The sequence below is a fragment of the Notolepis coatsorum genome (assembly GCF_963971535.1).
Source record: "Notolepis coatsorum genome assembly, chromosome: 12".
In the NCBI taxonomy this organism is placed as follows: Eukaryota; Metazoa; Chordata; class Actinopteri; order Aulopiformes; family Paralepididae; genus Notolepis; species Notolepis coatsorum.
The window spans coordinates 78660540-78685539 of NC_140176.1; the positions used below are offsets into that span (position 1 = coordinate 78660540).

The window sequence follows — 25000 nt, forward strand, 5'->3', positions numbered from 1 at the left end:
GTCTTTCTCTGGTCTGCATCCCCTTAACAATTGTATGTATTGAGCCAAGCATCCAAGAAGCCTGTTTGTTTTATCGTTCAGGTCGTTTATTATCAGCCAACTGACATCTACCCACCGCATCCGCATTCTATACCCTAACCCCCCAAAAACACGATAAAGGCGTATCTGAGACTCTGACTCTCTGAGTAGACCAACATCCCGTGCGCTTCGAGGCTCACTCGGGCTATATAGCCTACTATTGTACTACTGTACATCGCACACATGACGAACTTTCATTCGGATGTTTGAGTTGACGTGCTTCATTTGTTCATAAAATTTTCAATCAATCAATCAATCAATCAATCAATCAACATCAGGGTCATACAGTACATATTTGTTTACATATGTTGTTCCCTAACCCTAACCTTAACCCTAACCCTAACCCTAACCTTAACCTTAACCTTAACCTTAACCTTAACCTTAACCTTAACCCTAACTCTAAGCATAACCCACTTCGAAAGAGGGCCAAAGCATAACCACTTTGAAGCAGAGAATATAATATATATGTACAAGGCGGAAGAGACCCTTCTGCGCTAAACCAATCAGAGAGGGTCTTCGCTGTACGCGGCTAGCCAATCAGAGAGCGTCTTCGCAAACATAGGCTACGGGGGGGAAATCACGCCTCTCGCGTCGGTAACGTCGTATTCGCACACGGCACTGTCGCAAACATAAATGCCGTAGTTGCAGCAGAGAAAGAACCATAGTGTTCTATATATCTATGGAAAGAACAGCCAGGCACAAAATCGTATAATAACACCACGTGGAATTTTACTTAGTAAAAAAAGAATAATAAAACGATGCCACCCCCACCACCTACCCAACCGCCTCCAATGTACAGTTTCTTCCCCCTCAAATGTATATACTCTCAAATGTATATAATGTACTCTCTTCTTAGAAACTGTCTATTAATCAGAGTTTCCAGGGTCTATATGACAGGCGTTGTTCTCTTAAACAGTACTGTATATTTGTAGATCTGGTATGTCATAAATGTCTAGATGTAACAGTACTGTCTATCTGTATGTCATCATGTATTATATTGTATTTGTATATTTGTTTGTATATTGTATTGTATGGTAACTCAGTTACTTCTATTCTGCATCGAACATTGTACATATGTCTATACTGAACACTGTGACTTCTATTTTTACTTCTATTTTTAACATGCTATACTATTTTATTTCATACTTATCTTGTCTAGCACAGTCTCTGGAGCGTAACAGTAAGAAGCATTTTGTATAAAAGTATTCTGTACTTCTGTATGACAACTATTAAAGAAACTTGAAACTATGTCATGTTATGATTAATTGAAAATGGGGGACCCTGATGTAAACAACAAGACGAAAGTCTTTCTCTGGCCTGCATCCCCTTAACAATTGTGTGTATTGAGCTGTACTGTATTGTACCCATTCTGCAATCTGTTAATACAAATTTCAATAAATAAATAAATCAGTCGCTCTCTCGTTATTCACACAAATCCGTACTCGTGTTTGTATGATATTTGCACTAACAACGTCTCAATGTATTATTATTTATTCCCCCAACCCCTGAATAGAATAATATGAAATATAACCAGGTTTAATTCGTATTAAGGTGAATAGGCAAAAAAATAATTGAATAGATATCACTATGAAACTCCCAGTTTGTTATGTACATAACAACTTAGAAAATGTATGTATTGCAAGTTTTCTGAGATCTTATATGTTTATATATGCAAAATAGGCATTACCTCATGCACTAATTTGCATATGACGTTTGGGTATAAATACCAAAAAAATTGTTTCATTATGTTGACACATAACACAGTGAACTTTTTACAGAAGAGATTGTGGATATGTCTTTTTATCATCCCATAAATCAGGAAATGCTGACTACAGTCATAAAAAAATCAATTTTCGCCATGTTTTTTGGTCTAAATGTACTATAAATCAGACTATGAATGATATATCAACAAGTTCAAGTTTCAAGTTTCTTTAATAGTTGTCATACAGAAGTACAGAATACTTTTATACAAAATGCTTCTTACTGTTACGCTCCAGAGACTGTGCAAGACATGATAAGTATGAAATAAAATAACATAGTATAGCATGTAAATTAGAAGTAAAAAAATGAGGTCACAGTGTTCAGTATAGACATATGTACAATGTTCGATGCAGAATAGACGTAACTGAGTTACCATATAATATACAATATACTATGCAGTGTACTAATATACAATACTATATAGTGCAAGGCAGAAATGGGATGAGGTGCAATTTAGGTACAATTTACAGTAGGTGTACGAGTTGTAGTGCAAATCCTTTATCAATAAATATAAAGTGTGTTTGTGTGATCTAAAGTGTGGAGAGTGGGTGCTGCAGTGTGTTGTTTGTTTAAGTGAGTGTGTGCGTGTGGGTGTGTGTGCTGTGTGCATTTGATGGTTGTTGCATAGTATTTATTGTTCGTTTAGCAGCCTGATGGCCTGGGGATAGAAGCTTCTTCTGAGTCTTTCTGTGCTCGCCTTAAGACTCCGGTATCGCTTGCCTGACCGCAGCAGTTCAAAGAGGCAGTTGTTCGGGTGGCTGGAGTCCTTGATGATTCTCTAAGCCTTCCCCCTGCACCACTTGTTGAAAATGTTCTGGAGGGTGGGAAGCCCCCCTCCAATTGTGCGTTCGGCTGAACGTGTCACTCTTTGTAGTCTGCTACGGTCTTGTGCAGTGTTATTCCCAAACCAGGAGGTGATGTTGCCAGTCAGGATGCTCTCTATTGTACATGAGTAGAAGTTCCTAAGGATCTTCTGACTGACTTGGAACTTCCTTAGGCGCCTGAGGAAGTAGAGGCGTTGTCGTGCCTTCTTCACAACACTGTCAATGTGTGTGGTCCATGTCAAGTCCTCGGATATGTGGGCTCCGAGATACTTGAAACTGTTCACTCTCTCAACCGGTGCCCCGTCGATGCTGAGGGGCCTGTAGTCCTTGACCCCCGACCTACTGAAGTCCACAATCATCTCTTTTGTTTTGCTGACGTTCAGGGAGAGGCAGTTCTCCTGACACCACTGTGACAGATTCTCTACCTCTTCCAGGTAGGCCCTCTCGTCGTTGGCAGAGATCAGGCCCACCACTACTGTGTCATCAGCAAATTTGATGATTGTGTTGTTGTTCCGCTGTGCCACGCAGTCATGTGTGTACAGGGAGTAGAGGAGGGGGCTCAGAACACAGCCCTGGGGGGCCCCTATGTTGAGCGTGATGGATGAGGAGGTGCAGTTGCCTGCTCTTACCACCTGGGGTCTGCCCGTCAGGAAGTCCAAGACCCACTGGCAGAGGTCATAGTTCAAGCCCAGGTCCCTGAGCTTGGCTGTGAGTTTGGAGGGGACTATGGTATTGAATGCTGAGCAAACAAACCCCTCTGTAAGAAGATGCAGGGTATATATAGGAAGAAATGTGGAAAGTATGGTGTGTGTAGTAGGTGCTATGGAATGGTAGATGTATACCCAATTTTTTTGAAACAGCTATTTACAAATACCTAATCAAACCATTAGTAATTGACAACCTAAACACATGCCTGATAACTGAATAATAATAATAATAATAATAATAATAATAATAATAATAATAATAATAATAATAATAATAATAATAATAATAATAATAATAATAATAATAATAATAATAATAATAATAATAATAATAATAATAATAATAATAATAATAATAATAATAATAATAATAATAATAATAATAATAATAATAATAATAATAATAATAATAATAATAATAATGATGTTATTGAACTGAACAGAACTACACACATGCTACAAACAGTGTAGTAACAGTGTAAACAAATATTTGAATAGATATCACTATGAAACTTTCCAAGTTTGTTATGTACATATAAACTAAGAAAAAATATATTGCAAGTTTTCTGAATTTTATGTTTATATATGCAAATGAGGCACTTCCCCATTAAATATGTGCACATTTATGGGTGCAATAAGGCAAAATGAAGTAAAATAAACAACTTAATGTGTGTTATTGACGTTTTATTGTCACTAGTTTCATAGAAGACATGTTTAGGAAGCAAAATATAACAAAATCTAAAAATCAACAAAAAAAAGTATATTTGCCTATTCACCTGGGGTGGGAAAAAGACGCAAGGAGGGGGCTGCCACTAAATGAGAGAGGACAGAGGCACAGGAAAGCCTCTGGGACCAGCTGGGTTCATCATAAGGGCATGCATGCCGAAACGCATTATTCAAAACACACACACACACATTGATTGATTGATTGATTGATTGATTGATTGATTGATTGATTGATTGATTGATTGATTGATTGATTGATTGATTGAAAACTGTATTAACAGATTGCAGAATGGGTACAATACAGTACGGCTCAAATCTCAATACACACAATTGTTAAGGGGATGCAGACCAGAGAAAGACTTTCGTCTTGTTTACATCAGGGTCCCCCATTTTCAATTCATCATGACATATGACATACACGACATACAGATATACAGTAGTTACATTCAGACATTTATGACATACAAGATATACAAATATACAGTACTGTTTAAGAGACAGATATTCTAAAAGAGAATTTGAGGGGGAAGAAACTGTACATTGGAGGGGGGGGGGGTTGACATTTACCGGGGCCAGTTTCGAATTGCAGCCTCCCGTCGTAGGTGCTCTTTGAGAGCGGTTTTGAAGGTGGAATAGGGATTCACATTATTTTACGGCTGTGGGTGGGGCGTTCCACATTGATGTGGCATAATTGCGAAGCGTGTTTAGTCCCTTGTTTGAGCCGAATCTGGGTTGAACATGATTTGTGGAACTCCCTTTGGTGTTGTGGCCGTGGTATTCACTGACCTTTGGGAAGTATTTCGACATGTACATGGGTACCCTAGTGGTGTAGTGTATCTTGTAGACCAGGCCCATTGCAAGTTCCTGTACTCTGTCGTCCATCCTAGGTTGTCAAAAAGGGCAGGGGTGAGGTGGGTTTTAGGAGTAAGGTCAAGCAGTAGTCTGACCAGTTTGTTTTGTGATGTTTGTAGTCTTGTTTTTAGTGCCTTTGGTACCATGAGGTGCAAGCATAGTCGTAGTACCCTTGAATGAGTGCCCTGTTAGAGTCTTCAGGGTACTTTTGTTTACCAGAGAGGAGATACGGTACAAGAATCTTGTTATTTTTATTTCTTTTTATTACATTGGTTGCCATTTTGTCACAGGAAAGATTAGCCTCTAGGATGGAACCCAGGTATGTAATTTCATCTTTCCTTGTGACAATATTGTCACCCACTGTAACAGAAGCCGTTGATCCAAAGAGAATGGACTCTGTTTTACCCAGGTGTAATGATAGTTTGTTATCAGCGAGCCAGGTGCAGATTCTGCCGAGTTCAGCGCTGAGGGCTTTTTCAACCTGCAACTTGTCCCTGTCAGAGACCAGCAGGGATGAGTCTTCCGCAAACAGGAACAAGTTGCAGTCACAAGCTGATGACATGTCATTTGCATAAATTAGGAACAGTAACGGTCCTAGTATGCTTCCTTGTGGAACACCACAGCTCACTGGGTGGGACACACATACACACACACACACACACACACACACACACACACACACACACACACACACACACACACACACACACACACACACACATGTACATGTTTATTACTTGTTTATTGCACAATGTTGTTTTATTGGATTCTATTATATGTTGTTACTACTGTATTGCACATCGTTGCGGGCAAGACCACCCGCATTTCATTGTATACTTGTATGCCGTGACAAATAAAACTCTTGACTTGACTTGACACACACAATGGAAGCCTTTATTGTGATGGTTTGCCACTATTATTTATTTAATTGTATCATTAATACTGACCAAACATAACTGTACATACAGAACAGACATGTACACCAAGCTGAAAAATGTATAACAAAGAAAGAAAATATGGGTTTCCAATTGGATTAGATTCAATTGTATTTTCATTGTGCAGCACAAGTACAGTACAACGGAAATACACTGGCATCTAGTGCAGAGTGCAAGGTAAAATTAAAGTGCATAACTATACAGTGTAACAAGTGATTACATGGAATATATAACATAGCTACTGAGGAAATATATTACAGTTGTTGTGTGTGTCCCACCCAGACCAAAACATTACATTGAATAACATTGAGGAGGTTATAGTGGCTTTTTCTCCTCCGCACCTGTCACAGAGAGACTATAATTCAGATGAGCAAGAGACTGATGTGCTATATAGTTCACATATGCCCAGGGAGCTATATAATTATATAGCAGGGAGCAACTTTTGGCAGAGTATTTAGTTAGTTTGTTTATTATTTGTCACAACAAAATACAGAATACTTTATGATGAAATGCTTGTTTCTGTATGAGCCCCTGAGAGTGTGCTACATACAGTTAAAAGAAAGTAAGTCAAAAAAGTAATTAAGAAGTAAGTAAAAAGTAAGTAAAGTCAATATACATATATACAATACAGGGTAAAATGAGTAACAGCCAGTGAGGTACAATGCAGAGGTACAAAACTTAGGGTAGGGGACACAAACCGGTGTAAATCGTGAACCATCAAAGCGTAATATCTCCCAGGAGCTTAGCAACTTTGTTACACCCTTATGAAAGGCATGTGCGTGCCAACACGTTTGGGTGAAAAAAAGAAGAAAAAAATTGCAACTGGGTGTTGACAGAATTGGCTATGGGGCAACAATAATATATACATGAGGCATGGTTTCTATCTTTAGCCTTTGGCGTGGTTTATTCATTCACGTTGATTCATAACACAGCAGCTCATGAGATCTCCTCTCCGTGAGAGGCAGATGTGAGAAGAGGACAGAAGAGGAAGTCGGCATAAGCTTTTATTATACTCTCTACCTAGTGGTAACAGTAAAAGCTCCGCCTATTGCGCCCTCCAGTGGACACAGATATATATACAGTCAGTGGAAGCAGTTGACTACAGTCAGACAGTTAATTACAACCCTACATATAACCTCTAACTTTAACACTCCCACTTAGGGTTGTTTTAGCACACTGTATGACTTCAAAACAATTTACAAAGGAAATAACACAGTTTAGAACATCAAAAAGAATATGGCAGTCAATATTTACACACCAAACATGACCTCTGCAAATCTTTTCAGTTTCAGTTTGGAAGCAGGCTTCGTCATAGCGTCTGCTACCATGTCGTCTGTTGGACAGTAAACCAGTGTCATCCTTTCTTCTCTGATGACAGATCTGATGAAATGGTACTTTATATCCACATGCTTACACCTCTGTCGGCACACATGGTTCCCTGGTTGTCCTCATAGACAACAGTCTTCTTATATACATAGGTATCCATTCCTTCAAGCAGTTGTTCTAGATAAATACACTCCTGTATTGTCATGGCCAGAGCCATGTATTCGGCTTCACAAGTTGACAGTGCCACTGTGGGCTGCTTCTTTGTTTTCCATGAAACCAGTGACCTGTTTGTGTTCAAACTAACACAATATCCTGTGGTACTCCTTCTATCTGTGATGTCAGCTGCCCAGTCTGCATCACTGTAGGCTTTAAGCCCTAAGCCCTCGTTGCTCTTTCTGAAACACAGCTGTTTATCTACTGTACCTTTTAGATAGCGAAAAACATGTTTACCGTAATCCAGTGCTCCTCTGTGGGATCAGCAAAATGCTGTGACAACTTACTCACAACAAAACAAAGGTCAGGGCGAGTACATGTTGTCAAATAGATGAGGCTACCCACAGCTTCCCTGTACATTTTTACATCTGTCAGTTTCTGAGCATCTTCCTGGTAGTCCAGTTTTTGATCACATGGTGTTTCCCTTGTTCTACATTCCTGCATGTCAAAACGTTTCAGGATCTTTTCCACATATCTCTTCTGGGATACTGTTACACAATTGGCAGACTGTTCAAAGTCCATGCCTAGGAAATACTTTAACTTGCCAAGGTCTTTCATTTTGAATCTGGTGGAGAGCATACCTTTCACCTGATCTAGGTTTCTAGTGTTGTCTGCTGCGATGATCAAATCATCCACCCAAATGACGATGATCACTTTTCCTGACTCTTTTGACTCCCTTGAGTAAACACAGGGGTCTACTGGATTCTGTAGGAAGTGATCCTCAATGTCCAGTGGTTCCCAAAGTCGGGGTCGCGACCCAAAGGTGGGCTGCGAGCAGCCACGGGAGGGCCGCGAGATGATTAAAAAAAGAAAGAAAAAATCATTTTTCTTTTTTCTTTTTTTTTGTCAGGCCACTGAACTTAGAAGCAGGCCAGGACAGTGTTTCTAGTTGAATTCTAAAATTCTATTCTATTGTATTCAAAAATGTGACTATATGGTTTTATATTAACTTAATAAATAAACAAAAACGAAAAATCTACTTATTTCAACGAACATTTCAAACTAAATAACAGATTATGCACATAAAACGCTGAAAACAACCGAAGCAACAATAGTATTTTAATGAGGCTATTATTATTATCATTATTATTTTGCAACAAGTTAGCCCTCTCATAAATAGCACATATAAATGAATAACTAACTTGAACTAATTAAGGATTGAAGTGATATTTGGCTTAAAAAATCGGTCGCCTGGCAAAAAGAAAAAGAAAAAAAAGCCTGACGATGTGCATTGGGCCGCGGCTCTCTGACGCCTTATTTTCTGGGTCCCGGCCTGAAAAGTTTGGGAACCCCTGCTCAATGAGACATGTGTAAAGCATCTCGTTCCAATTTCGCCCAGACTGTTTCAGGCCGTAAATGGATTTTTCTAGCTTGCACACTAGCTTCTCTCCTTTCTTTTCGTAACCTTCAGGTTGTTCCATATATATCTCCCTATCTATGGGTGCGTGCAGATAGGCTGTCTTCACCTCCATCTGATGTAAAATCAGATTGTCCTCAGCTGCTTTCTGAACCACTACCCTTACACTGGTCAGATTGGCTGTGGGGGAGAATGTTTCACCATAGTCTATCCCCTCCCTCTGACTGAAACCTTTAGCTACAAACCTCGCTTTGTACTTTTCGTGGCCTTCGATCCCTTCCTTGATTGAGTACACCCATTTCCCTCCCACTGTCTGTCTGCCCTCTGGCAACTTGGTGAGGGTAAAGGTGTGGTTGTCCTCTAAGGACCTCATCTCCTCATCCATCGCTCTCTCCCACTTACTCGACTCTGGGGACACTATGGCTTCCTTAAAGGACTGAGGCACGCCACACACTACTCTGTAGCAGTAATCAATACTGGTGAGTGTACTGTCATCTACGTCACTTCCTCTCCGGGCATAATCTTTCAGATACTTTGGGGGTTTGTGTTCCCGTGAGGGATACCTCCCACTGCTTGGGGCACGTGACGTCACCCTCGGGTGCTCCTCGTCATCGTCCTCTGGGGGTGGCTGGCTGTTTGCCTGCACGTCCGTGCTCAGTACACTAGGCTGTGGTGTCTCTGTTCCTCCATACCTTACCCCGGAGTCCAGCCATGGCTCCTCTGTCTGTGTCTCGATTTCGCACGTTGTCTTTGTGACAAATTTCACTAGTCTGTGCTTTTGCACCTTCCCTTTACCGGGATAGTAGACTAGGAGTGTAGGGCTCCCTTTGTCGTGTCCTACAAAGAGTCCTTTTTCACATCTGGACTCAAGCTTGCCTCTGTCCTGCTGGTAAGCATAGCACACTGATCCGAATTTGTGCATTCTGGCTAGATTACACCTTTTACCTGTCATTGCTGTATATGGGGTGGTGCCTGTGTGTTTATTAAAACACCTGTTTCTGGTGTAAGCGGCTTCTTGTACCGCATAATGCCACAGGCTCTTCGGTATGTTACTATCGTCTAGCTTACACCTGGCCATTTCGAAAAGAGTGCGCCATTCCCTCTCTGCTACCCCGTTCTGATGCGGGGAGTAGGGACATGACGTCTTGTGTCTGATCTTGTTCCTTCTCAACAGTGATTGGAACTCTCTGTTTGTAAACTCGGTCCCGTTGTCTGACCTCAAACATTTTATGTCCCCATAAGGGGCTACATCGGCAAGGAACTTCTCCGTGGCCTGGAGTGCGTCACTCTTTGCTTTAAGGAAATAAACAAACACTACGCCTGTACCCACATCTGTAAAGGACTGTACATAGTTAAAGCCACCTATGGACTCGTTCCTTACTGGACCGGCTAGGTCGGTGTTAACTAGCTCCAGTGGTCTCTTTACCTTCTCCGTGGGGCCCCTGTTCCTCGTTTGAGTAAACTTCCCCTTTATGCAATCTTCACATTCTTTGTCAGGTCTATGCTTTTCACCCTTAATGTGCATACCGTCTGTCACTGCTTGCAGCTTCAGTAAATCCTCGTGATTACAATGACCCATGATTTCATGCCATGTCTGGATGTCATGACTAACAGTCACATTACATTTATCATTGTTATTACTCTCCGTTTGTAGGTAATACATTCTCTTATACACGTCAATGTTAAACTTTGTACCGTCTTGTTCTACAAGAACATCTTTACCTTCACTGAAAAACACCTTGGCGCCGTTAGCAGTAGCAGACTTTACTGAGAATAGTTCTTGTGGGAACGAGGGTATATAGAGAGCGTCCTTTAACGTCACTGTACACCGGTGCCCCTCACTGTCTATGAGGCATACCTGTGCGTCTCCTTTCCCTTGCACCAACCCGTAGGTGCGCTTCCCGTCTGCCAGCTCCATGCTGTGTCCCTCCGGCTCGAAGGAGTTGTCAAAGTTCTTGAAACTGTTCCTGTCGTTGATGATGTGGGACGACGCACCTGTGTCCACGATCAGTCCCTTCCTCTGGAACTGCTGGTGCTGCGTTGGCCGGGTGACGTACGTAGTCTGCGCCTTGAAAACGAAGTCCTCTCGTCCTGCCGCTCTCCGGGCGTCATCTCGACTCGCCTCACGTCCACCGTCGCTGCCATCTTGTCTGTAGTCGTCACCTCGTCCACAGCCGCCATCTTGTCCATAGCCGCAATCTTGTCCATCGCCGCCATCTTGTCCGTAGCCGCGATCTCGTCCATCGCCGCCATCTTGCCCATAGGCGCCACCTCGTCTATGGCCGCCATCTTGTCCATGTGCGTATCAAGCGCTCTGGTCTCGTTTCTTTCGGCACTCTTTGTCTGTGTGCCCGAGGATCTGCAGAAGCTACACCAGACAGTCTTTGTGCAGTTATCCCTCCGGTGCCCATTCTCTCCGCATCGCCAACACGTCAGCTCCGTCGTGGGCCTGGCCTTCTCCCTCGGCGTCGCTCAGGCCTTCAGCGCCATCTCCCCCGCCTCCGCGGCGGCTGAGTGGATATCTTCTGAGGCCTCAAAGTTCTGCAGCTTGGCTTTGAACTTTCCCAGCGTCATGTCCGCTGAACCGTGGGTAACCAGTAGCGTGAACGGCTTGTACAACTCCGGTAGTCCTCTCATCACCATCGCCATCATTAGCCCATCGCTTGGTGCCTCTCCTGCACTCTTAAGCGCCGTGATGATCTGCTCAGCTCGGATGATGTATTCTGTCACCGTCTCTGTGTGCCCCTTCTTCAGAGCCGTTAACGTTATGTAGAGGGACACTACTCGGGGTCTTCCTCGTCCGATGTAATGCTCCCTCAACACTCCCAGGCTTTCTATGCCTTTGTCCTTCGTGTCGCGGAATATTAGCCCCAAGCTTGTATCGTCGAGCAGTGGCGCCAGCTCACAGTATGCGTCCGCATTAAGCTTGTTGTCTAGGGCTTGTGCCTCCGCCGACAGTGGTCCCGTGGGGGCCGTCAAGATCACTGCCTTGAGTCCCAGGCCGTGCATGCAGCATAGCATGCGCTCTTCCCATAGCTCATAGTCCTCCGCCTTTCCATTGAATGAGGGCCATTTGCTCCTTCCCTTGGTCGCCATCCTCCTTTTTGATGGTAGGCGTAGCTTTAGCTCTGTTGGCCTAGCGTCTAGCCGCGCGGTGCTCCCGGCGCTAACCTAGCCTGTACTTCAGCTAATCTTGCTACCCTTATTATTTCGCCCCTGCGAGATCTGGGCCCATAACCTGTTGACAGAATTGGCTATGGGGCGACAATAATATATACATGAGGCATGGTTTCTATCTTTAGCCTTTGGCGTGGTTTATTCATTCACATTGATTCATAACACAGCAGCTCATGAGATCTCCTCTCCGTGAGAGGCAGATGTGAGAAGAAGACAGAAGAGGAAGTCGGCATAAGCTTTTATACTCTCTACCTAGTGGTAACAGTAAAAGCTCCGCCTATTGCGCCCTCCAGTGGACAGAGATATATATACAGTCAGTGAAGCAGTTGAGTACAGTCAGACAGTTAATTACAACCCTACATATAACCTCTAACTTTAACACTGGGAATATTAAATAGGCCTAATAGATATGATGAATTGAAAATGAGGGACCCTGATATAAAGAAGACGAAAGTCTTTCTCTGGTCTGCATCACCTTAAAGTGGAGATGAAGCATAGCGATAAATACATATTCATAGCATCACATTAGTATTTAGATAAGCCACAGAAAAAATTACGTTATAAAAATAAGGCGTTTCTAAGAAAAAACGATTTGTAATGTCCATTTATGTAGCATTTATGAACATGTGCGCCGCCATTTTGTTGCTGACGTCACAGTGTTGGTTTGGTGTATACACTGTGGGTTAGCTGCATTGTAAACATGGACTGTCGGGTCAGTCAAATGTTGCCTACCAAACAACGGGACCGCGGTGGTTCTTTTTGTATTGCTCCTGACTGTTCAAACTAATTTACAGTGTGAAAGAGAGAGGAAAGTTGGTTAATTTCCACAAACTACCAGTGAAAAAAACAGTGTTGTTGGCACGTTGGCTCAGGCTGGCTGCACTCAGGCGGCGCGATCAGCCTGTTGGACAGGGAATGAAGATCTCCAGCGAACACTTCATTTCCTCGGATTATGTTGTTGTTGTTGTCCAGAAGACCACTAATAAGCTGAAGCGGTACCCTCGGTCTTCGACAGACAGACCGGCAGTTCAGCGTCGGGACCATTTAGCCTGCTGGCTATATAGCTCCACTTCTACCAGCGTCGGGACCATTTAGCCTGCTGGCTACATAGCTCCACTTCTACCAGCCGGGTACCGGCGTTAGCTCCCGGGAGCGATGGCTAGCTAGTTAGCACCAGCCGGGAGCGATGGCTAGCTAGTTAGCACCAGCCGGGAGCGATGCACCACCCGGGAGCGATGGCTAGCTAGTTAGCACCAGCCGGGAGCGATGGCTAGCTAGTTAGCACCAGCCGGGAGCGATGGCTAGCTAGTTAGCACCAGCCGGGAGCGATGGCTAGCTAGTTAGCACCAGCCGGGAGCGATGCACCAGCCGGGAGCGATGGCTAGCTAGTTAGCACCAGCCGGGAGCGATGGCTAGCTAGTTAGCACCAGCTAACTAGCTAGCCATCGCTCCCGGCTGGTGCATCGCTCCCGGCTGGTGCTAACTAGCTAGCCATCGCTCCCGGCTGGTGCTAACTAGCTAGCCATCGCTCCCGGCTGGTGCTAACTAGCTAGCCATCGCTCCCGGCTGGTGCTAACTAGCTAGCCATCGCTCCCGGGTGGTGCATCGCTCCCGGCTGGTGCTAACTAGCTAGCCATCGCTCCCGGCGGTACCCGGCTGGTTGAACTGGAGCTATGTAGCCAGCAGGCTAAATGCTCCCGACGCTGGTTGAACTGGAGCTATATGTAGCCAGCAGGCTAAATGGTCCCGACGCTGGTAGAAGTGGAGCTATGTAGCCAGCAGGCTAAATGGTCCCGACGCTGAACTGCCGGTCTGTCTGTCGAAGACCGAGGGAACCGCTTCAGCTTATTAGTGGTCTTCTGGACAAAGCTCCCATCCTCTTCAAAGCCCCCCTCAACAACATAATCCGAGGCAATGAAATGTTTCCCGCAGATCTTCGTCCACTGTCCAACAGGTGGATCGCGCCGCTTCAGTGCAGCCAGCCAACGCGCCAATAAAATTGTTTTTTTCACTGGTAATTTGTGGAAATGAACCACCGTTCCTCTCTCTTTCATGCGGTAAAATTAGTTCGAACAGCCGGGAAAAATACAAAAAGCACCACAGCGGTCCCGATGTTTGGTAGGCAACATTTTATTTACAGACAGACTCGACAATCCATGTCCATCCATAGGCATCTAACCAACAGGTGTATACTAGGAGCCAGACCCAACCAGCCCCATGACGTCAGCAACAAAATGGCGGCGCCCATGTTGAAAACAGGGATATTATATTTGATTTTTCAGACAAATAAGCTAGATTTCACATTTGATTATAGGACCCTGTCTTACACAAGGTACACAACAAACAAACTAGGATCACATTGCTCACTGCTTCATCTCCCCTTTAACAATTGTGTGTATTGAGCTGTACTGTATTGTACCCATTCTGCAATCTGTTAATAAAATGTTCAAAGCAGCTCCCCGTGGCAGGCGGCTACGGCTGCCCAAGACACTAAAGTCCCGCCACAGACTGAGTTTCTTCCCCTCAGCAGCTCGCCTGGTAAACGAGTCAGGTGTCCCCCTGCTCCCCCCCCCCCCCTCTATGGCGAGCTGCTAGGGCTGGACTTCTGGACTTGAACTTTGTGTTGCACTGTATCCATGTCCCCAACCACCGCACTTTCACAGTCTTATTGTTGTCTCACTGTTCTGTCCTGTCCTGCACTTTACTTTAAATTATTTATTTACTGTTGTATTGTTCTTAATTGTGAAAAAAGTATGCACTGTAATGTCAAAACACGTTCCATTTTGTACCTGTATGAAATGGCGAATAAAGTAATCTGAATCTGAATCTGAGGTACCAAAGCACCTCAAAAGCGCTAAAAACAAGATTACAAACATCACAAAACAAACTGGTCAGACTTCTACTTGACCTTACCCCTAGAACCCACCTCACCCCTGCCCACTTTGACAACCTAGAATGGCTTAGAGTAGACGACAGAGTACAGCAACTTGCAATGGGCCTTGTCTACAAGATACACTATACGACTAAGGTACCCATGTACATGTCAAAATACTTCCCAAAGGTCAGTGAATACCACGACCACAACACCAGAGGAAGCTCAACAAATCATGTTAAACCCAGATTCGGCTCAAACAAGGGACTAAACACGTTTCGCAAATTATGCCACATCAATGTGGAACGCCCTACCCAACGCTGTAAAGGAATGTGAATCCCTACCGACATTCAAAACCGCTCTTAAAGAGCACCTACGGGAGGCTGCAATTCTAAACTGGCCACCGTAAATGTCCAAACCCCCCCACCCCCACCCCCTCCTAATAGATAGTCTCCTCCCCACCGCATGTATATTATTCTCTCCCCGCCGTATGTATATTTCTCTCCCACCCTCGGACCCCCTCCAAATGCACAGTCTCCTCCCCACCGTATGTATATATTCTCTCCCCACCGTATGTATATTTCTCTCCCACCCACCCACCCCCTCCTAATGTACAGTCCCCTCCCCATCATATGTATATACTTTGTCAGGATCTATGGGTAACAGTACTGTATATTTGAATATCGTATATGTCACAAATGTAACAGTACTAAATACCTGTATGTCATGTATGTCCCTATGCCATAAATGTCATGTCTGGGCGGTCAGGTGGTGTAGCGGAGATTGTGCTCGTCACCAATGCAAGAGGCTGCGGTCTCGACTCCCGGAGAGTCAGCATTGCCTTGGCTTGGGCTGATCGCTATACTAACTCGTTTGGCTGAGTTAGGGGGAGGGAAGCCGTGGGTGGGTCCTGGGCGTTGTGGACAGCGACCCCTACAGTTCGGTCGGGGCGCCTGCACAGCGAGGGTAGGATCTGGAGAAAGGTAGTGTGACCTTCCACACGTTACACTCTCCCGGTGAGAATCTGTGCTGCCAGGCTGGCTGCCGGCTGGCTGCACATGTGTCGGAGGAAAGCATGTGACAGTCTCCGGCCTCCCGGACCAACAGTAGGGGGGGGTGCGCAACAACCAGGAAGGGGGTTGGTAATTGGCATAACGACTAACAGTGGGATGGGAGAAAAATCGGAAAAAGGAGGGGAAAAAAGATAATAGAAAAAAAAAAATTTCATGTCTGTTGTGTATGTCATAAAGGTCACTATGAATTGAAAATGGGGGACCCTGATGTAAACAAGACAAACGTCTTTCTCTGGTCTGCATCCCCTTAACAATTGTGTGTATTGAGCCGTACTGTATTGTACCCATTCTGCAATCTGTTAAATAAAGTTTTCATTCATTCATTCATTCATTCATTCATTCATTCATTCATTCATTCATTCATTCATTCATTCATTCAATCAATTCAATCAATCAAGCAAGAGCCCAACTTTTATTTTATAATAATATATAAATTCTGTTTGATTTGCTATTTCAAAATGTATCATTATCTACCATTAGTTTGGATGATGTAGTTACAAATAAAAATGTATGCTGAGAAGAAGGTAATTTCTCTGTGGATGACAACAATCGAACACAGACGCGGGGCGCGGGTATGCTTTCCGCAACGGAGTTCAGTTTCCGGGTTCCTCTGATTGGCCGCGACCCCCACGTGACGCTGCCGCTCTGCTGTGTGTTGTGTTGCAGCGCGCACCAGAGCGGCAGAGGTCCCTGCCTTCCTCAATTTATACGCATGGAAGTATTGATTGTGCCGTAACGAATAATTTAAAAAAAGATACCGTTAACTGGAATATGTTGTGCCTTTACACATATGTTGGATTATGTAATTGGTTTGTCATGACAAACAAATAAAATATCGCATCGCCGGCTGTCTCTGGCTTGCTCCAGCGGACACCAGAGCTCAGCCATGCCACTCGCGGCAGCATATTCTCGCCGCTGGCTGAGCTCTGGTGTCCGCTGGAGCAAGCCAGAGACAGCCGGCGATGCGATATTTTATTTGTTTGTCATGACAAACCAATTACATAATCCAACATATGTGTAAATGCACAACATATTCCAGTTAACGGTATATTTTTTTTATTATTCGTTACTGCGCAATCAATACTTCCATGCATTCGGGACCTCCATGTTTTGGGGGTATTCATCAGACAAATCGGATCCGGGGATTCGGCTCCCATCAGTCGGGCAAGAACTGCGGGTTTTCAGCCTCTCCTGGAGCTTAAGGGGGAGCTTAGTATTCCTGCCTCTGAGTGTGTTGTTTACATATGTGTAAAGGCACAACATATTCCAGTTAACGGTATATTTTTTTTAATTAGTCGTTATGGCGTAGTCAATACTTCCATGCGTATAAATTGAGGAAGGCAGGGACCTCTGCCGCTCTGGTGCGCGCTGCAACACAACACACAGCAGAGCGGCAGCGTCACGTGGGGGTCGCGGCCAATCAGAGGAACCCGGAAACCGAACTCCGTTGCGGAAAGCATACACGCACACGGGGCAGCGTAGGAACCAATGTGGTGGGAGCTGTTTGGTTTTGATCGGCGGCCCGTGTGACGATGTAGCACCATTTGGTCCCATCTTGGTTTGAGAGAGAGAGCAGAGAGAGAGGAGAAGCAAAACCGTCCACATTACAGCTGCTTTGTCAGGTACCAAATACCATTTGTTGACGTTGTCATCCACTTCCCCACCGATACAGCTATACTGGGTTTACGTTTTATTGCTCGTATATACTTGTTACTTGACAGAATCGGCTCTCCATGTCCAAGAAGAAGTGTCAGACCAGGCATTCATCAGCCTTAGCTCGCTGGCTAACTGCTAACAGGAGCTAACAATCTAAGCTAACATCTGCGGGGCTATAGCTCGGTTAGCAAGCAAAGCCTTGCGCATTTATAATGACAGCTCGCACCTTTGAACCCCCCCCCCCCCGAGTTTAGAAGAGATTGGTTTTGATATTCTGCGAGGTGTTTACACAATGAAATTGCAACGTCAACACGTATAGTGTGTACTAGTATTCATTGTCTTTCTCGCCTTTGCCCAGTACTCGCCGTGGAGAGAGGACCTCCGTTTATTCTGTTATGTCCCGCCCCCTCCTGGCCTCCTCGGTGCAACGATTGGACAGTCGACGTGTCCGTGATGGCTTCTAGGCCGGTGATTGGTGGCTAGCTAGGATGACAACGTCAGTTTTGTCTTGCTCCTTTCCTCTGCGTTCTTCGTTAGCAATAGCCACCGTTGCAGCTAACTAACTAGCTAGCTCGGCGAGAATAATAATGCATTGTGTTTTTGGATCGCTCCTTTGATCATAGTTGGGGGGGGTTTAATTAACTTAATGCGCCACGGTGACACTGAGCTTGAAGTAATCTATCGAGAGACTCTTAATGGTTAATAGTGTGCTATGTTTTAGGTGGTTTCACTCGACCTCTTGCTGGTCATGTCTATCGGTACAAAATGGATGGCGTTGGCTGAATTGCCCTTGTTAGCTAGAGATTAGTCTCCACACATAGCTAATATTATACAGCCGTCAGGTGTTGCCCTTTCATTACATTATTATTATGTGTAGTACAGGCTGCTTCAGGGTCACGGCTGTGTGCATGACGACGACCAGTGATGTGGAGTATGTTGTTCTCTTAACAAATGTGATCATCTCTTGTGATTCATAACTCGGGTCATCATAGCTAATCTATCCTCTGTGCATTAGTGACAAAATGAGCATGCCTGTTTTATCATTTGTTTGCATTGGTTGAACCTAACGACTTCAGACCCCTCATTTTAGGTTCATGTTGAAAATGAAATCACAGCTGTAGTGCGCAGCAGGGGGGGGGCAGGTAAAGCTTCAGGTGATGTTCCACCTCTTGTCTGATCTGACAATCCTTCCGTCTGCCAGCGGTTTCCATGGTGATGGACCCTCCTGGGGGGCGAGATGAGCGACGGAGGCAAGCAGAGCGTCTGCGGCGGGAGGAGGCCTACTATCACTTCATCAACGAGCTGAACGAAGAGGAATACCGCCTGATGAGAGACAGCAACCTGCTGGGCACCCCTGGTGAGGGAGAGCAGCTCACACAGTGATAATAACTAAGCCTCTTTCGCACGCAAACTCTGGACAAATTATGACCACTTAATAATTGTTTCATACAGGCTAAAACACTGAGAAGCACATATTTAAAATAAAGACTACTAATATTTATGACTTTGCTGCAGTCTTGCTCTCGTCGTGTGACATATTGGGCGCACCTCGCAAAAACTCTCAAATCTTGAGACGAATGCCTGTGTGTGTCGGGAATGAAATTGAAGATAACACCGATATAAATTTGATTCGCAACCCATACGTTTTCATTTAACTATCAGCACTCTTGTTTCAGCACCAGTTGTGTAATTTTGCGATGTGCATGTATATTAATTGGCCTTTGAGCAGTCCAATTGTACAAACATTTAATAATAATACATTTTTCCCCCCAGGCGAAGTGACAGCAGAGGAGCTCCGGCAGCGTCTTGATGGAGCGAAGGAGCGTGTTTTATCTCAGCCGCCACCTGAACAGCGCCTCCAGGCCACGGAGGCCGGAGAGCAGGAGGGCAGCAGCGGTGAGGGGGAGGAGAGAGGGGCTGGAGGGAGACGAGGAGGAGGACTAGGGGCAGTCGGGGAGGAAGGGGAGGTCGTAGAAGTGTAGACGAGTCATCGGTTTGTCGTAAGGCTGACACCACTTATCGATAATTATCGATAACTGCATGATATCGATAAGTGGCGTCACATATCGATATATTTGCATATGTAAAATATGCATTAAAAAAACTTTATACTAAAATACTAGGTATGTTACATGTGTTTCATGTCAATTCAGTTGAATTGCAACTGCACTGTGCATTCAATATGCAGTGCACTCCTCCATCACACCCAGAGACCACCGACTAATGAGGAAATGAAAAGGATCACTGTGGTAGTTTTGAATGGGGAAATCTGTAACACTAAAGATGGCGGCATTTTTTTTTTAATACTTACCGGTATACAAATATCGATATTTATCGATAATTTGGTCCCGATTTTATCGATTCTTCCAAATGGCATATCGTCTCAGCCTTAGTTTGTCGTGAAGGCTTTGATGTATTGTGGGGAAAGAAAAACGCACAGACTCATCCTTTTATTTTTGAGGGTAATCATTTGGTGATTCTCTGTTTACTTCAGTTCACAGTCTCACACACACGTTCTCTTTACAGGGACACCGGAGCCGGGTGCAGACACCAACAACGGGGACTCGCTGCTCGAGTGGCTGAACACGTTCCGCCGCACGGGTAACGCCACCCGCAGCGGGCAGAGCGGCAACCAGACGTGGCGTGCCGTCAGCCGCACCAACCCCAACAGCGGGGAGTTCCGCTTCAGCCTGGAGATCAACATCAACCACGAGCAGCCCGAGCCCGGCGAGCACAGTGACACCCCCGACCCCTCTGACCCGCCCACGCCTCCCCCGACCACCACCTCCGCCTCCATACGCACTGCCCCCTATGCCCCCACCCCTCGCCCATCGCCCTACACCCCCTCGAGGCCGGCCCCTTACCCCTCGGTCCGACCGTCCCTCGGCAGGAGAGCCCAGACACGCCGCACACGCAGCAGTGCCACTGCCCCTCTCCTCCTGAGCCTCCCGGCCCTACCCACACCACTGGCCCCCACTGTCGCGCTCCTGAGGAGGGGCGTGGCCTTGCACGCCACATCACCGGGTCCTGTGGTTCCCTCTGGCCCTCACGATCCATCTCTCCCCTTCCAGCATCAGGCCCTGAATGCAGCGTTGGAGCACGGACGAGACGAGGTGACCGCTTCTCTGGACTGCCCCCGTGTGCCCCCCCCGGCCGGTTCCCATGGCCAGGCCGCGGGGCAGGAGTCGCGCAGTAGTAGGACTCGATCCCGCGGGCGGATCCGCAGGGCTGCGTCTGGGGGCGGGGCTTCCCCTCGCTCGACGCGGAGAAGCCGCTCCCCGCTGCACAGAATCCCCGGGGCCGCTCCGGCCTCTAGCAGCGCTTCTAGCGTCCCTGCGGCCGGGCCGGGCGGTGGGTCCGGCTCGGTCGCCGCGGAGACGGGGGAAGCCATAGCGGAGCCAGCGGCGGCTCTAACGGAGCCGGCCGCGGAGGCGGGAGAACACGAGGTCGAGTCGCACGCCGCCGGGACGGGAGCCACGGGGGTTCGCCGCCACCCGACCATCATGCTGGACCTGCAGGTGAGAAGGATTCGACCCGGGGAGAACCGCGACCGCGACAGCATCGCCAGCAGAACGCGTTCCCGCGCCCGCGCCGCCGAGAACACCGTCACCTTCGAGAGCGACAGCGGCGGATTCAGGCGCACCATCTCCCGGTCGGAGCGAGCCGGCATCCGCACCTACGTCAGCACCATCCGCATCCCGCTGAGGCGGATCAGCGAGACGGGCCTGGGAGAGCCCAGCTCCACGGCGCTGCGCTCCATCCTGCGCCAGATCATGACCGGCTTCGGCGAACTGAGCTCCCTCATGGAGACGGAGGCCGACTCGGAGACTGTCGCGCCCGGCGGTCACCCGGACTCCAGCGCCCCTAACGGCGGTCAGGCCTTTCATCTCCATGGTAACGAGGACGCGGCGGGTCACGCGGGCGGCGGCGGCCCGGACGAGGAGCGGGTGAGCCTGGCGGGCACCGAGGAGGATCAAGGAGGGCAGGCCCGGCTAGGAGGAGGGGGGGTCGTGAGTCCCGGCGAGGGACGACCCACCAGCAGGGACACCAACAACCTGGTGGAGAACGGCACTCTGCCCATCCTGCGCCTGGCGCACTTCTTCCTGCTGAACGATGAGGAGGACGAGGAACACCCCCGTGGTCTGACCAAAGAGCAGATCGACAATCTGGCCACGCGCACCTACGGTCAGGCCAGCCTGGAGGGGGAGGCGGGCCGCGCGTGCAGCGTCTGCATCAACGAGTACGCCCAGGGCAACAAGCTGCGCCGCCTGCCCTGCTCCCACGAGTTCCACATCCACTGCATCGACCGCTGGCTCTCGGAGAACAACACCTGCCCCATCTGCAGGCAGCCCATCCTCGCCGTGCACCAGGACTGACCCCTGACCCCCACACACACACCACCGTGCTCCCTGTTGGCCGAACAGAGCATGCCCCAGTGGGTCGTGCATGTACATAGCGCTTTTCTGGTTTCATGTCATTGAGAATATCCATTGTGTGCTCGAGCTGAAGAAGGAAGAGTAAGTGAAGATGAAAAAAAAAAAACTATAAATGCAGAGAATTAACAACTTTATTTTTTTAGACTTTATTTTCAGCACCTTGTCTTTGTTTTTTATTTTCTTCTTCCTGTGTGTCTGTGTGCGTGTGTCTCTCTCTGGCCTGTCCGTCACATTAACTTCAGAGGCCTCACAACAAAAGGAAATGGCACTAGATGCTTACAGAGCTCTGTTAGCCACTGCTGACTAGTCCTCACCTTTAACTCTTTACCGTCTGGTACACGTGATGCCTCTCTCATCACGAATGGACTACAGTACAACCGACTGAGGATCTAGACTTGATTTAATCAGTACGCAATGTAAATATGTTACCTATGCGTTTTTTTTGTGTTTTTAAGGGTTTTCCGAAGAGAGACGCTCCTCACTCACCATTTTAAGGGGAAAGTTAACACTACGGTATGAGCAGCAGCACAAAGGGAACAGAACAGCTAAAAGCAGATGATAATCAGGAAGTCGTGTAGTAATTTAGTAGCAAGTACTTAATCTGTTGAAGGAGGTGATGAAGGAGTTGTGCAATAAAAGGGTGGGTGGGGGTTGGGGGCCTGTGGTGCTGTTCACTGTTTACACCTGAAGGTCCTTGGACATTTGAGTGTCCAATAATTACCTCCATCACAAAGAGAAAACCTTAGAACTTTTCAAATCTAATTTCCAATCCATTTCCTACTTAAAATTATTATTATTATTTTGTATCAATGCCCCTGACATAGTATAAGTTTCTCAAGCCTAACGTTATCCTACAGCTTTGCTTTCCCACGTTGCCATTAGCGCTGATGGCTGAAAGGAATCATTTGTAACCCTCCTCGGTACAAACCCGGGTCCCACGCATTGGGATACTTAACATCTACCGGTTAGCCTAAGGGTAGTCCACCTTGGCCAAGGGAGGTATTGGGCTTACCAGGCTTCAGGCAGGGTTACGTTGTCATCATCAACATCGCAGGTTTCCCTCATGAGGTCTCGTTTCAGTCCCCAGTGTCGCCTCACCTCACATGGGAGGTAAGCAGCGGAATGACATTACACAGTATCCTGACATTTATGGAAAACCTAAGGTGGTTTATTCACCTTTTTATAAAGAAAAATTTAAAGAAAAAACATCTGTCTTTCGCCACCATGTACAACAATAGCAGCTTATGTCAGGAGATGGGCTTTAGATGTATTCAGGGGCTACAATGTATTGCAGTTACCATTTGAACCACAAAGCTGATTGAGGGAATGTCGCGCGTGGAAGTGTGTAAATATGGGATGTTTGTTTGTATGCGTGTGTGCGTGTGCTGATTCTGAAGGAAAAATGACTATACAGAATGTTCCAATAACGCGACTCTCGGGCAAACATCAGTTTCTTGAATGTCCACCAGAGAAGGAGTTGGATGGGGGGTTGTGCTCCATAGAGATGCACCTTAGAGGAGCCGCTGCCGCTGATGCAGCCATCTTACCTGGTAAACTGCTCTCAAATCATGACTCAACAACAACCAGTATTGTTTCATCAGCAATAGAATGCTTGACTTAAAGTATCCTAAACGCTTTATCTAGACCTTTATTTATTTCAGCCTTTAATGTGTTTTCTTGGGAGATTTATTGCATTTTCTAGTTTGCCACTTAAGTCAATACAGCTGGGAGATTCAAGTTGAAACATTTCCCTTCAATCGAGTCAAATGTCCAGTTAAAAAAATAATCTGCCTAATATTTTAAACAATTCACAAGTCGTCATTATCTTGGTCACTATTTGCAGAGCCGATAACTAGAGGAAAAACACGTCGTCTACTATTGGATTTACCTCAGTGAATGAGATACGGACCACCTATATAAAAGGAAAATAAATGTGTGGCAAAAAGTTTTACTTCCACGTTAGCTCATGTGGACAATGTATGACCGTAAGATATTTCCAACTACTAGACGCCTTAGTATTCTAAATACTGTATAATGCAATGCTTTATGAATCATTAAAGCAATTAATGAAAGAAGGTTTAAATATATACGTAAAAGCATTATCATAAATGCTACTTTCCCCATCAACTTCAGCACTGGACCCAGGTAAGATGGCTGCCGCATGGTTCCGCGTCTCTAATGTCTTCTCCTTATGTCGTGGCCACCTGATTCAGAAGTGAATATTTATTCTGTTCCTATTTAATAAGATTGGGGTGGGTGGGGCTTTTGAAATATGAATATGTATTATGTTATAATGTGATGAGATTTAAATAAAAGCGCTAAGATTAATATGTATTCTGTTACTACGCAATGAAATAAACACCTGGGTTTTCTTTGCTCCTGAACCATGGAATTAAATACTGCTTTGTTATGCCTGAAGAGCTCGTTAGTGTCTTCTTCAAACTCTTGCCTTATTGACAACTATATCAGCCCATTGGTGGAAAGTAACTATTTTTACTCCAGCACTGAGTACAATTTTGATGTGCTTGAGTATTTTCATTTTTAGGGAACTTTGTACTATTACTTAAATGCTTTGCATAGAAAACATGGCAAAAAATGTATGAAGATAATGTACTTTAAAATTTGAAGTCTGCCAACTTCCAAGAGGATGTAATCTGAGCCAGGATAACTGGACCACATACAGTACCGCGTTTAACATAAATGTTCCCAAATAACAAACACCCAGAAGTACTCTACTTTTACTTAAACTTTGAATGCAGGGCTTCTATTCTTTTTAGATGCAGAATGGTGTGGTAAAGACTAGCACTTGGCTCCATACACAGAATTTAATCAACATTTTGGCCAAGCCCAGTCTGGCCTTTGTCGAGGTAAAAATGCTATGACAAAGGCCAGACTTTTCCTATAGTACTATTTTATCTGGGTATTTCAACTTTTACTAAAGTAATGGAACTGTGTATTTCTTCCACCACTGCTCTCGCACACACTATCTTTGACAATGACTGGCTTT

The 25000-nt window shown here is 45.7% G+C and overlaps 1 protein-coding gene across 2 annotated transcripts; it reads left to right on the top strand.

Annotated features, from left to right (window-relative positions):
- The first annotated feature begins 17452 nt into the window (after positions 1-17452).
- Positions 17453-24387, top strand: rnf6 (ring finger protein (C3H2C3 type) 6). Of its 2 annotated transcripts, none has more exons than XM_084326602.1 (4): positions 17453-17523; positions 18759-18914; positions 19331-19453; positions 20084-24387. In XM_084326602.1, the coding sequence occupies exons 2-4, from the start codon at positions 18767-18769 to the stop codon at positions 21931-21933; spliced, it is 2121 nt and encodes a 706-aa protein (XP_084182728.1). In that variant the 5' UTR covers positions 17453-17523; positions 18759-18766; the 3' UTR covers positions 21934-24387. The 2 variants fall into 2 exon arrangements, with proteins under 2 accessions (XP_084182728.1, XP_084182727.1); XM_084326601.1 differs by lacking the exon at positions 17453-17523 and adding an exon at positions 18221-18488.
- The last annotated feature ends 613 nt before the right edge of the window (positions 24388-25000 follow it).

Bases quoted from the DNA above. Each gene is read 5' to 3' on its own strand.
- rnf6 (XM_084326601.1), top strand. The intron at 18,915-19,330 runs GTGAGGGAGAGC...TTTTCCCCCCAG, and splicing joins CAACCTGCTGGGCACCCCTG to GCGAAGTGACAGCAGAGGAG. The intron at 19,454-20,083 runs GTGAGGGGGAGG...TTCTCTTTACAG, and splicing joins AGAGCAGGAGGGCAGCAGCG to GGACACCGGAGCCGGGTGCA.